Source organism: Achroia grisella, unplaced genomic scaffold, assembly GCF_030625045.1.
Source record: "Achroia grisella isolate CSIRO2021 unplaced genomic scaffold, CSIRO_AGI_Agris_v1 utg842, whole genome shotgun sequence".
Classification (NCBI taxonomy): domain Eukaryota; kingdom Metazoa; phylum Arthropoda; class Insecta; order Lepidoptera; family Pyralidae; genus Achroia; species Achroia grisella.
In genome coordinates this window covers 944808-960256 of record NW_026713040.1, presented here as the reverse complement: position 1 = coordinate 960256, position 15449 = coordinate 944808, and the positions used below count along the sequence as shown (strand labels likewise).

The window sequence follows — 15449 nt, the reverse complement described above, 5'->3', positions numbered from 1 at the left end:
CCATAGTTTATTTTTAATTAGTGGTTGCATGGAATTTAACTTTATTTTTCTAAAATAAATATAAGTAGCATATACTAACATTTTTTTACAATTTTTGTCTGTCTGTCTGTTCCGGGTAATAAATATGCATATGAATATAAGTAAACATATTTTCATGATTTTTTTACATATTATTTTATTTATTACCAAAATATATATATAAACATTTTTTTAAAAAAACCGATTCAAAATCTGTTGCAATTTTTACGACTTTGTTTTATACTATGTAATGAGGTGATATAAAAAATACACTAAGCCACTGATAGGCTTTCACAAATTAACTGTCATTATCACATATCCTGCAATTTCATGCCCAGAAATTATTAAAATATAAGTGTATTTTTAAACTTTTGTGTTTAATATACATTATTTTTATTGTTAACTGGTTTCCACACTGAATATTTGTGGACTCTCTCATGTTTATGGTAGCGGAATTAAACAAAATAAAGTCCATTAAATAATTTAAAACAATTTATTTCAAACATGAAATAAGTAAGAATCGCTTACTTAATCGAGGCTATTGAAATAATATAAAAAACAATGCATTATACACGTGTACATGATTGAAACATATTCGTTTTCTTTAATTAGTATAAGTTAATTTATTATTAACATTGTAATCAAGTGTTAACCTAAAACTCAGAGGTATATACATACATGCAATAATACATATACTAATTTTTTGTATATAAAATGCAATTTCTACATTTACATTCTGGGAAAACTCCAATTAATTTAAATAAAAAAACTGTCGGGGACGCGAGAGACATTCTGTATAAAAATCCATTATTTATCGAATATACATAAATCATTTTATTACAGCCCTTATTTTTGGACCCTTAACATTGTGTGTTCTTTTTCTTTTTAGGTCATATTTTTTATAAACCTACTGGTTGAAAAAAATCGGCTTAAAAATAGTCGATTTTATTAAAAAATGTATATAAATGGTGTTTTCCATGATTTATTATTTTATCACATAACTAGTTACGAAATCGATATTAATTCTGTTCGTCTGTTCAGAATTTATGCGCCATTATAGGCATTGCGATAAAACTTTGCAAGTCACAAAAGTTTACAGACGTAGTACAATAAAACTACAACAAAATGGCGCGCGTCGTAACGGATTTAAAAAGAATACATCGCATACTTCAAATAAGTTAAAACAAAAACGGCATTCGACTTTATCATTATACCCCTAAAGTCGAATTTCCAAATTTCTTTCAATTCAAGTTTATAATTTTTTTTTCCATAGTCCTCCATCTACTTTTCAATGATGGAACAGGCAAAGATCCTTAGACCGTACAGCCTTTTATACGAATAAATAATTTATTCTATTCTTGTTTCGAGTGCGTTCTCTGTAATTCCATATTGTTTTGTGGCAGTATTCGTCCAGTACTAATTAATACATCGTACAAATTTCACGCGTACATAGAAGGCACGTTTAGTACACTGTACTAATAGTACAGTTCTAGTAAATTCGAACACTATATCCATTCAATATAATAATGGAAAAAGGCGCGTTCAGCTGTGCTTTAGCAAAAACAATATTGCAATCATAATTAATATTAATACTGTAATTAATTTATTGATCATCTCCGCATTTTCCTGAAACAAACAATATCTTATAAATATTATAAATGCGAAAATTTGTGAGTATGGATGAATGTTTGTTACTCTTTCACGCAAAAAACTACTGAACGGATATTGATGAAACTTTACAGTAATATAGCTTATACATCAGAATAACACAGGCTATAAAATGTGAAACCGCGGGCACAAAGAGTACATTATTAAATGCCAGTAATCACAGGTCTACAGGTCCCGGAAATTCGACCATAATTGATTTAGACCATCTGTTAAATCATATTAAATGATTACTTAAATGACAAAAGTACAAGGCAATAGTTGTCTATTCACGGGATTTTTATTTACTGTTAGACATAGACACATATAAGTCTACAATGTAAATAAACTGGCTTTTAAAAAATAAAGAAATTCAGTTGAGTTTCTTGCCAGTTTTTTTCAATTGAATCTGTATACTGAACTGGCCGGTAGGAAAAAAAATATTAATACAAAAAAACCTGAACATCAGGTTTTTTTGTATTAATATTTTTAGTTCAGCCAGTTCAGTATACAATTAGCAAGCTTGATGCTAAAGTGATTTGGTTAAGGTTTTATTATCAAAGTCTAATTTAGAATGCCTATGGCAAAAGTATTGATTATAATTGTTTTTTAATAACTGAGTGATATTATAAAAAAATATTAGTTTTCTACATTCCTTCTTATAATCATTTGTATTCATGAGCAATATTATTTGTATATGTGGATCTTTTCTATGTATATTATGTAAGTATTTCCAAAAAACTTTTTTTTATAGCACAGGGGACAAACGAGCTTGCGTATCACCAAGCCAAGTCATAAACCTTATCCATTAAAAAGAATCACAAAAATTGACAATTAAAATTACCTATTCAACGGCTTCTCCTTGTAAGTGACCGCCTTCCTCGGGCGTCGAGTGCGGCCCTCGGTGTGGTGGTCACTGCCGCTGTCGCTGTCGTGTCCGCCGCTGGTCGTCCGAGTCTGTCCGAGGTCAACGCTGCCCGCTCTACTCTGACCTCGGTCACCGCTGATCGCCCGTCGACCTGGGTCAGTGCCGGTTCTACTATGGCCAGGGTCAGTGCTGCCGGTTCTACTATGGCCGGGGTCAGTGCTGCCGGTTCTACTATGGCCGAGGTCAGTGCTACCGGTTCTACTATGACCGAGCTCGGCACTGACCCGACTGCCAATGCCTATGCTGTCATACCAATTTTCATCATCCATGGTATTTTTTAGGCCAGATTTGTCTATGAAGAATAGTAATTTTCATAATTAATAATACAATTTTTTTACAATATTTATATAATTGTATGTATTACATTTTTTTTTAGATTCTATAGAGTTAGTGGGTTAGTACTTTCGACTTTAAACGTATAACTTTAGAGTTGCTTTTCCGAAGTTTGTAATTTTTAAGTTCGCTAGTATTGTAATTGTGTGATATTAAACTGGACAAAACAAGAAAACAAAAAAAATATATCACAAACACTTTAGATCCAAAAGTATTACAAAAAAGTCAGATTTTACTTTTTCTCTTTGTCGTATAACTAACTGTTAATAACCGCATTTTATCTGTAGCTAACCAAAATGGTTAGCTACAGATAAAATGCGGTTAAATAACGGTAGCTAACTTATTTACAACTATAGACATGACTATCAGTTACATACCTGTTTTGTGATCTTCCATCAGTCCCGCCATGCCGTCATCGTCCCCTAGTGGGTGTTCCTGTTCGTCTGAAGTGGGCAGATGAGACGCGTGCCCACCGCTGGGCTTTCTGCTTACATGGCGCCGATCACCACTCCCACGTTCTCTTTTCACTTTATGCTCTCTGAAAGATTACATACTGATTAGCTAAAATTGAATTAGAAGAGAATAGAAAATTATTTCACTTTTGAATATTCATACATATTTGTTTAATCTATCGCTCGTTCGGAAATCTATCTCATAACAAGACATACATAATTGTGTGATAAAAAAAAAAGAGTATATAATTACAAGACAAGGAGAGCAGCATCGGTGGCTCCGTTGGGGCTGGGGGCGTGCGCGAGGGTCACGGGGGCCCCGACGGGGGTGGCGGGGGTCACAGGGCCCTCGTTGGTGGCGCGCTTGGCCGGCGTGGGTTCCTCCTCCGAGTCTCCGTCCAGCCGCATCTTCGCCACCAACACTTTCAGCACGCGGCCGCTGTTGCTGTATATTGTCATTATTTGAGATGAGGTACGCTCCTCTCGCTTACGGGTGTAAACCCGTGCGAAGCCGGGGCGAGTAGCTAGTAATAAATAAATGTGAACATTTGTGAGTACGGATGGATGAGTTTTACTCTTTCACGCAAAAACTACTCAACGGATTTTGATGAAACTTTACAGTAACATAGCTTATACATCAGAATAGCACAGAGGCTATAATTTAAAAATATATTATCTAAATTGGGCGATATATAATGATAAGTGTCACGTAGAAGTCGCGCGGGCAAGCTAGTACGGTATGTTAGGTAGTTAGAATCAGTAGCATATACGTACGTATGGCGGCGTGAGCGGGCCCTCGGGACGGCCGGCAGCGGGGAGGAGCCGGGCCCCGGCGGCGGGGACGGGGACGGGGACGGCGGCGGCGGCGCGGGGCCCCGCGGGCTGGCGGTGCGCTTGCGGCGACGCACCGTCGGCGAGAAGCACGCCGCCGCCATCGTCGACGCACACAGCGCTGCTTGTTGCTGTACGTTTATTTACACGTAGATAGATAGATAATGTTATTTGCTTAAACGTTTACAGTATATATTTATATATATATAATTGCACTATTTTTGACAATCGTCGCTAATGCATGATTGAACAAGTTTGGACTAGTCTTGTACGTGTCGTTATACGCGCGTAGGGTATTGTTTTGATTATGATTGCTTAGTTGAATTTTACTAATTCCATGTGATAAAGACAGTGGTGTTCATTATTTACTGCCTCTTTTCATTGTGTATTATATCAGTTCAGCGGACAATTCAATAAAAATGTGATATTTTAGACCACCTAATTTATAACGAATCTTTTAGTAGTTGACATACATAATGAAGTAATATTTGTACTCCTATATACATACATATATAACATAGAACCTTATTACTGGACCTGTAATTTGTCGGATTACAAGGTACTCTTTTGTAAAAAAAATCCCCCTCTATGATCGGACAAATTCGATTGTGCGACACTACCCTGCAAAACGATTGTCGGATAACCGCGGGTCCACTGTATATTTATATATATATAATTGCACTAGGAGACGCGCGCAACTTCGTCTGCGTTTAATTTCCCAATATTTTGCGATATTTTTCATTGCAGCTCCGCTTTATTGATAATCTGATGGTAAAGGCCAGCTGCGGCCAACAGCGTTTTTTTTTATAGATGATAATGATATAATGCACCCGCCTGCGCTAACGGTTTACGCTGGCGGGGCACCAGTGGAGGATGATACGATGAGCATGAAGTTAGGTCAATTAGCCCATTGTGACGAATTCACTAGGAATTAACCAACCTAGGAATTAGCGCAGGCGGGTGCACCATTCCATTATCATCCACAAAAAAAAACCATGATGATGTCCTGGGGGACCGCGTGGAGGTCGACCTGACATGATAATTACTACCATTGGGGCTACTGTTCCCTTTACTAATAATCCCTCCCCCCCGGCCAACAGTATTAGAGTAGTCCGAAAAAAAATCTTTAACAGAGGTAGTTAAAGATTTTTTTTCGGTACTGTTTTTTTGGGAGTAGTGTGCAAAATAGACAGTGAAACTACAGGATAAAGCATGATTAATTAATAAACTAATTAATTTTACACTAAAATTAGATATATTTCATATTTCATTATGTACACAAAGATAAATAAACACTAACATATGGGCACAATCAGTTCTTCAGTTTCATTAAAAGACTTATTTATCAGCCATTCAAAAACTAGATTTTTACACTCATGCCTTGATTTAGAAAAATCTGTATCTATAATCTGGTTTTTTATCTCGGTGATTTGACATAACTAATTGCCATTTTGTAATTCTTAAATCTAGGTTTTAGAATTTATCTACAGCGTCCATAATATATTGCATTTGTTTTATAATCATTCAATATATAGTACTGACCTGTTGATCTATCCGTTGACTGCAAGCCGGCGAGTCACTGCGGGCGCCGTCGTCAAACTCCGTCGTGGAATCCGGCTCTAAGTTCGTGCGACTTTTAGATGCTCTCTGCTTAGACTACAACAATGAAATAATAATAATAATGTTAATTTTCTACGATATTTTAGTAATAATAATTATAATAAACTTATATATAAAAGATTTTGGGTACATACATATATGATGTGTTGAAAAACATGGCCCATTAGAGTTAATTAATTAATTAATCTTTAGGTATTAAATTAGCGATTATTTATATAATTATTAATTATTGTATATGTCAAATTGTATTTATTTATTTATATATTTAATCTTTGCATTCCATAATTTTACAGCAAATAGATAGACAGGTACATTTCAAAGTAGTTAATTATGGACCCTATTGGGCACAGCAAGCAGAAGAGAAGAGAGGAGGACAAGTTATTTTTTATATAATATATAATAATAATAATAAAATTAGTAATAATAATTAATAATTTGAAATTGTATATATTTAATTACTAAAATTGTATAATATTAAATACAATATGTCATTTTTATATTCTAAAATTGTAATAATTTTTTTTGTTTTTTTTTTATATATATAATATTGTATATAAATCTAATGGAAAAACAAGTTGAAGACCTGCCTAATAAATGGTAATCATTTATATATGATTCGTTGGTCGTGGGTTCGATTCCTCGATGAGTTTTGTAAGTAATGTTCTGGGTAATTTCTAATCCAATGCTTGTAATATACATACAAGCATTGGACTATAAATATAAATAATATTAGATTTTTTCAAAGAATATGTAATTCGTTGTACCTTCTTTATACCTGGATATTAACATAAATATCATACCTTTGCGAATGATGGGCTATCCAATAACCAACTCGGGCCTTCCAGTGGATTATCAACTCTACTTCTACTGCAACAAAACTTATTATCAATATTTCCTATTATATTTTAAATTATCAGAGTATATCTATGATTTTGATGGCGTCGATGGTCTAGCGGTTAAATACACGCCTTAGTTCCGATGCTCACCGGTTCGATTACTCGCACGGTACAAATATTTGTACATATGAATATGATTGTGAGTATGATTTGCACCGTGCAAGGAATCGAACACGCTACCATCGAAAGTATATCGGTGTGCTAAACCGCAAAACCACCGAAGCCGTCATATAGCCAGTGATAATTGATTATAGACTAGCTGTTCCCGGGACTTCGTCCGCGTGGAATTTAACTTTCTTTTTCAAAATAAAATAAGTCTCCGTTACACCTTATTAAATCAGCTATTTGCCAATAAAAGTCCCGTCAAAATTGGTCAATTTTGAAACAGATAAAAATTATAAAAAATGATATTTTGGTATATATATGTACCGTATTAATATTCATATGTAGTAAATAACGGTTATTTCAATATTACAAACAGACACTCCAATTTTATTTATATGTATAGATTTATACACAATATATATGTTGTACATATAATGTAGCGCATATATATGTAAATTATTATTATTCGTATATAGTATTTGTTTTTTATTTCTCTAGTCTATTCTTGCGCCATCTACCTTTCTGTCTTATCTCCTCTGCCCAAAGGTTGTTTTGAAGAAATTGCTTATGCGATAAGACCTTTTGTACCTTATTATTTCTTGATCTTTGTAATTTACTTCTGGTGCAGTTAAAAATAAAATAAATTACCTCGGTGGGGTTAGTACATCAGTCTCTGGTTCTAAATCTTCTGTTACAGCTTCCAATCTCCTCCTGCGAACACACACACATGTAACTGTTAATCCTTATTCCTTATCCTTACTAATATGTATTATAAATGCGAAATTAACTTTGTCTGTGTATCTCGCTTTCACGCCAAGGCTACTGAACCGATTTAAATGAAATTTAGTATATAAAAAGTTTGGTACGAAAAAGGGTTGTCAGGAGATATGTAAGTTTGTATGGATGTATCGTCATTTTTAAAGCTACAAACTTGAAACTTATTTTTTAGGATGTTGGTTAAATATAAAGAATAAAGAAAATAGGGTTATAAGGGGTTGAAAGCAAGAAATGAAGGGTTGTATGGAAGTATAAAAATGTTGTATTTACTAATTTCCTTACAATTTCTTCACATTTTCTCGACTTTTTAAACCTTCATTGGACTTCTTAAAATATTTCAAAATCAAAATTAGACAAATCGGTCCATCCGTTTTCGAGATTTTGCGAGACTAACAAACAAAAATATATTTCTATATATACACGTGTTGTGCACGATGCACCTCTATGTACATTATTTATGTATTTTGTCTATTAAAGGTAGTGTCCGACCGAAAGTTCGGTTTCGGTTTCGGCTTCATGTAATTCGGTTTATTTACTTAATATAATTAAAAAGAAAAATTGTTAATATGTTTTTTATAGTTATAATATTAAATAAATGATTAAAAAAAATGTACCTACGGCGTTTCCATTTCACGTTTTAATAATATAATGGGTAAATGCACCAAATTTCAGTATTTTAAGTTTTATACTTAATCATGTGAGTTTCGGTTTCGGTTTCGGCAGAAACTGAAATCACGCCCGAATATTCGGTTGAAGTTTCAGTTTCGGCCGGAAAACCAGTTTCGGTCGGATTCTAATTAAAGTATTATTATAGTAAGTATTATTATAGTATATAACACTTACGATACTTCAAAATTGTTTTCTTCTGACATATCCTGAGCGCCCTCTAGAGATCTTTCCATACTATCTGAAAAAAGCATATATAATCTTATATATAAAATTCTCGTGTCACAGTTTTCGTTCCCATACTCCTCCGAAACGGCTTGACCGATTCTCATGAAATTTTGTGAGCGTATTGAGTAGGTCTGAGAATCGGCCAACATCTATTTTTCATCCCCCTAAATGTTAGGGGTAGTCCAACCCTAATTTTTTTTTTTAATTTTTAGACAAATTTTTGTTTCTATTTTTTTATGATACAACATACAAAAATACATACAATCCTAAATTTTCACCCTTCTATCATCAACCCCTATTTTTTTATAGCGTTATTAATTTATATGGCAAAACAACGTTTACCGGGACAGCTAGTATATATATACATATAAATAAAATACACATACATATAATATTATTAAGACAGAAATACTTACCATCTAGAGCTAAATCCTGTATACTGTCTTCTGCTACGTTCACATCATTCTCAGTGTCCATATTACTGCCTGGTAGATCTGCATCTATTCTTGTCAGAGGTATATATACATCTGAAATATTAAATTCAGTACATTACAGCACCATATATTTCTGATTCTCCTACCTTCTTTGTTATGTTTTTTGTATGTTTATATATTATATATTTGTTATATATATAGCACTAACTACCTGCCCGCCCTGGCTTCGCGTGGGTGTACATGTATTATGCATATATACCACCCTCTCTCTCTTCTTGTAACATATTTAGGAGCCTAAATACTCTCTTGTCACACATTGTGGGCATGTGACATAGATAGGGTAGGCCTCTATTTTTTCTTTTTTTGGAGAACACTATTAGTGTTGCACCCTCCTTCGCTAACGGTTTACACTGGCGGGGCACCAGTGGAGGATGATAGAATGAACATGAAGTCAGATCAGTTAGCTCAACGTGACACATTCGCCGAGAATTTATCAGGATGGTTTCCAGGGGGAACCGCGTGGAGGTCAACCTGACATAGTGCAATATGAGCAATGGGTTCGTTAGACCATATTACTAACAATCCCCTTCCCTTCTCCATGACCTCGCTTATTTATTATTATTATTAATATTTCAAACTTCACTAACTCACCTTGCAGCATGTGTAACGGAACAGCTCTCTCTGTCACATTCCGATTTCTGTTAGGGCTTCTAGATACTGAAAATAAACATAGACATACAGAAATAGTGGTAATCTATATAAAACAAAGGCAAGTTAGTTAGATTATTTCGACAGTGTCTGTGATCACATCACCTTACTTTTGATAGTCACGGTTTGTTTCTGGGAATGGTACAAACATTTATATTCATGAGTATGATTTTGTGTGTTTTTTATCTAAATTATGTAATTATATACTCTGAACATAGTATATAATTACATAATTTAGATAAAAAAAATGAGTCTATATATTTTTATCAGTGGTCTAGTACCCACAACACAAGTTCTGCTTAGCTTTGCACTAAATGGTGCAGTGTGAATTGTCCCGTGTTCTTATATTACATTATATATTACTTTAAAAGGAGGTAGACTTCGTAAAAACTTTGTGTTTGTACTATTTGAGGAATTGAACCTGCAACCATATAAGAAGTAAAGTCATATGCTAAACTGCTAGACCACTGAGGCTGTGAAGGTAATGGTTACTTATCAGTCAGCTATTAGCTATGTTAACATTACAATTACTTAAAAAAACTATTTAATGCGAAAATGTAGATTAAAACTTACATAAATTAATGTTTAAGACAGTCCTACTAGTTTGTTTGTCAATTTAATTAAATAAAAAACTATTTATATAGCAGAATATAGACTAAAATTTACATAAACTAGTGTTTAATATATAAAAAAAAAATTAAACTACTTAACAAATAATAATAGTAAAAAAATGTATATATTAATAATAAATTTATAGTATATTATAATAATATGAATAAACATGAGAACAAAAAAAATAATAATGTATAATAGTACAGAAATAAAGGCTTCTTTATCTTTATCTTTAGTGTTTAAAACAGTCCTACTAGCTTGTTTGTCAATTTAATTATAAAAATCTATTTATATACCAGAATATAGATTAAAATATAAAAAAACTTACATAAGCTAGTATTTAATACAGTCCTACTCAATGACACTACAGGTTGTATCGACTGGCCACCCATCAGCAAAGGTGGCACTCTGTGAACTCTTTCATTGCTGGGAGTGACGCTGATGGTACTCCACCGTGGCATCAAGTTTTCTATCTCTTGTCGGTCATGCATGTATGCCTTTGTCAGCTCTATGGACCTGGCTACAGCAGTTGATGCTTGTACAAGATGCGAGAGAGCTTCTTGACTGGCGGATTGCAATGCTGCATCTAACTTACGGGCCTCTGCTGCCCCACCACTTCTAATATGCTGCAATATATATTCAGAATTTTAATTAATTTAATGCCATTAATTTTTTTTTTTAAAAATGCTTACTTATATGATACTTTTTTAAGAAAGATGTTACATATGATTGTGGATGATTATAAGGGTAGAGGAAGGCCAGATATGTGATGGATGTGTAAAATATGATATAGCATTCTTGCTATATCATATTTTACAATCCATCTGAAATCTACTCCCTTTCTGGGAGTAGATAACCAGATGACCCAACAAGGATGAATGGAAGAGAGAGAAACATCTCTCTACATACAGTATGAGACATGATGGCCGGCTTTTCTGCAATATTCTCAGCAGTTGTCTGCAACTTTTCTTTGAGTGCTGAGGTGGTCAACAGTTTGTTGCAGTTAAATGTTAAGAAATTGTAGAATGTTATTGAACACATATTTTCTTTAGATCATTTATATTTCACAGGGCAGAGGAAGGCCGAAAAAGACATGGATGGACTGTGTGAAAGATGATATGGTAAGAAAGAAAGTAAATAACGCGATGACTGAGAACAGGGATGAATGGAAGTGAAAAACATATTACGACGACCCCAAATAAATGGGATAAGGAAGAAGCACATGATGATGATTTATATTTCACATACTATATAGCTCTGCATTTATATATGTGTATATTATTAGAACACTATGACTGGGAATCACACACTCTGTGATGAAATTTAACACATCTACAATTACAATTAAAACTACAGTACAGTTATACATTTATAAGTGCCAATAAAGACTTGCATTGTGGAAGTACTCTGCTTTATGATAGGTACATTTACGCGATAATTATATAATGTTTTTGAAAACTGTGGCCACTCACTGTACTTACTGCTATTATTTTTTAACACAGGGCCTATTGGTAACATAATAATGACATGCTCAATGCACTTACGCTTAATTTCAGTCTCAGTTCGTTAATTTCTTTCATTAACTCCAGTTTCTCGTCCTCTTTGGCGGCCGCTGCCATTTTCCAATACTGTACTTTTTGGACCAGCTCATTGTTTTTCTCTTTGAGATCACGATTTTCATCTTCCAACGTTGCCATTACCAGACAAATTGATAAACTAAACACACGTCTGGACACGACGAGATAATAACGTTAAGAAATTGCTTAACTGCATAGAAAGAATACACAAAAAATATTTTCACTGACACTCTCTATATACATAAACTGTACATTATAAACACAATTATAAGTAAATATTAAATTATCATTACAAATATGCAACTATTAGATGCAATAAATTACATTTCATGATATTACATTCCACACAAGAAATTAATTTTATTTCAATACAACAAATAAATAACAGGGTTTCATTTGAATTTACGAAATACGAACCACAAAATTGATTTGTTTCACTGATTGACATACTGACTCACTATTTGTCAGTTCTGTCATTTTTAGTCAGCTTTAAAAAAAATATGAAAAGTTTTATTGCGATATTATAAGGTATCAGTTAATTAAAATTAGTTTTAAAGATATATAACATATACAACAATAAGACAGATTTTATGTATTCATTAATAAGGTCAATTAAGAAACATTTAGAATTACCACGAGTTGATTTAGCACTTGTTAGGATTGATTAGCGATTATTAGTGCAATATGGCAACACTGATAATCGCTACATACCCGGAAAGCGTGTTGTTTAAAATATTTTAGGTTATTTTAGTGTTTTGGACTTTTATATGTAAAAATGTCTTTTCGTGGTCGTGGAGGTGGTGGCGGACGTGGCGGCTTTGGCGGCCGAGGTGGTGGCGGCGGCAGGGGTCGCGGCGGTTTTGGTGGCGGTGGTGGCCGAGGACGAGGTGGCGGCGGCGGCGGCGGTGGCTTCAGACAGCAGGACTACGGCCCTCCAGAATCAGTTATCCCTTTGGGACATTACGGCTGGATCGTTCAAGACGACCTTGTGTGTAAAGTGGACATAGAAGACGTTCCTTACTTCAACGCACCCATATATCTTGAAAATAAAGAGCAGATAGGCAAGATCGACGAGATATTTGGCAATCTGCGAGATTACTACGTGTCTGTGAAGCTCGGAGAGAATATTAAGGCTAAGAGTTTTAAAGAGGGCCAGCAATTTTTCATTGATCCTGCCAAGTTGTTACCTTTGAAGAGGTTTCTGCCACAGCCGCCTGGCGCTAAGCGTGGTGGCGGAGGCCGAGGACGTGGTGGACCACGTGGGGGTCGTGGTGGTGGATTTGGGAGAGGAGGTGGCGGTGGCCGCGGCGGCGGGGGTGGATTCAACAGAGGCGGGGGTGGCCGAGGAGGTGGATTTAACCGCGGGGGTGGCGGTTTCGGACGAGGCGGTGGAGGTGGGAGGGGAGGCGGCCATAGAGGAGGCCGTGGGGGATGGTAGCGTTATCAACTATATATTAGTATATGAAAGTATTGACCGAGTGTTCATAATGTGTACATTGTTGACATGTGTTTGTGGATGGCCCTCGCCATTCAAAGATTTGCTAAAATATCCAATATTTGTGGATCTGATTATGATAATTTGCTAATTAATAGTAACTAAAATTATATGAATAATTTTATCTATATATATTATAATTATTAATTTAATTATAATATACCGACCCATAAGAAATTGTCAAACTTTACTGAGCAAACTCAGTCTCTCTCAAACCATGATGTTTGCAAAATCACCAATCAAAATTAATGGCAGCCACCAGAAGTCAAAATAAAGAAGATAATTTACATAAGATGAAATAATAGCTACAGACACAAATAGAGATATGTCAGAATAAATTAAACTTTATTGTTAAATGAATACAATTTCTTTTATAACAATATCGAACTGTGATATTTTCAATGTAATGTTTGTATGGCGAGGGCCAACCTAATAATGTTATAAATAAAACTGTATTTTTAATCTTATCACATTTTATTTTATACAATTTACCCTTTAGAAAAATTACTGCTGTACCCAACATCAAATAGAAAAAGGAATTCCAATGTCAATTTAACTACTGGCATCTAATTGTGTTATTGTAAATTATCATAAAGTTGACTGAATTTGAAATATATTAAAATGTTTTTTTACATAACTTTAATAATATAAACATTACAACCAGTAGTAATACTAGTATATATATTAAAAATAATCAATTAATCCCTTCATACTGAACTACAATCTTACAACATAACATCAAAATAAATATATTTATACACTATTCTATATTCTCTAACTCTGCTTTACTAGAACTGGGTACATAGTCATAAGCTAGAGCTCTCCCTCTGTGGTTGAACATGTAGAAAGATGGTAGATTCCTTTGGTTCTCCCACCGTAATGTATTCAATTCTGCAGCAGCTGGTATCTCGCGTAATTTGCCAGCTATATTCAGCACACCCCACATGACAGCAAATAAACTTGCTATGGCTTGGATGACAATCTACAAAATAGACAATATTTGTAATAATATAAATAAGAAAATAATGTAGAGGATGGCTTTACCATCATTATAGAAATAGTAATTCCTCTTTATTCAAATAAACTCATTACAAGCACTTTTGAATAGTCATATAGTGGTTCTATATATTATATTATTTAATCTTACACTAGACTATTTCCTAGAAATATTGATTAGTTTAATAGAAACTTATTGCTAGGGTTACAAGTGTATTTATTACCATCATATTGTTTTTTTAGGTTAAAAATCATGACCTATATTGCTTTATATTTAGTAGCTCTTTTTATTGTGAAAACAAAACAATTGAATAAATTTTCACATATATATTTTTGTTTGTAACCAATTATACATGTATAATTTTTTTTTTAATTTGGTAAGTTTGTAGACTGAGAAACAATGATCTAACATGCTTTAGAAGAAAAATATTAATATATAGATTACTGAAACTAGGTTTGATACATTATATAAAAAAAATAAAAATTATTCTTACATCTAAGGGCAATGTTGTGAATTCTTGTGAAGTAATCCGAAGGTATGAGCGATCTGTAAAAAATAAATATTTATTTAATGAGGGCTTGTTGTCTGTAATCTAAAGAATGCATGGCACTGAGAAATTAAAACAGTATATTTTAAGTGTTGGTAACTTATGAGAAATGAACAGAATTTACAGTGGAGCTTCATATAACATTGATTGTAATGTATATGCGAAAAAATCTAAAGTAATCTACCCAAAGAGAGTGAGGTGCATGGGAAATACGCCCAAAATGCTATAGGGTACAGAACATTTTATGGCAAATTTTATTGCCTATAATATTTTAGTACACTTACGTTGTGCTGCTGAAAATGCCGAGTGAAATAAAGAAATAAATCCAACAATAACAATAATTTTATTTAGTGACGATGCCATTTTATAATAGCAATCAAACAACCACAAAGCAGAGAAGAGAACGCATAAATCAAGATTCAACTTAGATGAGGCTTGAAAATATTTTTTTGTAAAATACGGACTTGATTCTTAAGAATTTCTAGTATTTATTAAATAATTGCAATTGATTCTCCAATTAGTCCGACATGAACTGACATGTTGTTTTTTTTAGTTCTGTTTATCATTTGCAAAGGCAAAAT

The 15449-nt window shown here is 33.7% G+C and overlaps 3 protein-coding genes across 3 annotated transcripts; 1 reads left to right on the top strand and 2 right to left on the bottom strand.

The window, feature by feature from the left end:
* Positions 1–280: 280 nt before the first annotated feature.
* Positions 281–12057, bottom strand: LOC131852354 (uncharacterized). Its single transcript, XM_059203022.1, has 13 exons — positions 11797–12057; positions 10581–10878; positions 9584–9649; positions 8915–9025; positions 8448–8511; positions 7476–7538; positions 6627–6693; positions 5749–5862; positions 4150–4337; positions 3629–3820; positions 3301–3461; positions 2507–2882; positions 281–1644 (listed from the first exon to the last, which is right to left on the bottom strand). The coding sequence occupies exons 1-13, from the start codon at positions 11947–11949 to the stop codon at positions 1629–1631; spliced, it is 1869 nt and encodes a 622-aa protein (XP_059059005.1). The 5' UTR covers positions 11950–12057; the 3' UTR covers positions 281–1628.
* Positions 12058–12528: 471 nt separating this feature from the next.
* Positions 12529–13787, top strand: LOC131852341 (probable H/ACA ribonucleoprotein complex subunit 1). Its single transcript, XM_059203006.1, has one exon. It carries the CDS (start codon positions 12605–12607, stop codon positions 13265–13267), a length of 663 nt encoding a protein of 220 aa, XP_059058989.1. The 5' UTR covers positions 12529–12604; the 3' UTR covers positions 13268–13787.
* Positions 13788–13950: 163 nt separating this feature from the next.
* Positions 13951–15414, bottom strand: LOC131852344 (ER membrane protein complex subunit 5-like). Its single transcript, XM_059203011.1, has 3 exons — positions 15153–15414; positions 14815–14867; positions 13951–14306 (listed from the first exon to the last, which is right to left on the bottom strand). The coding sequence occupies exons 1-3, from the start codon at positions 15229–15231 to the stop codon at positions 14085–14087; spliced, it is 354 nt and encodes a 117-aa protein (XP_059058994.1). The 5' UTR covers positions 15232–15414; the 3' UTR covers positions 13951–14084.
* Positions 15415–15449: the final 35 nt, after the last annotated feature.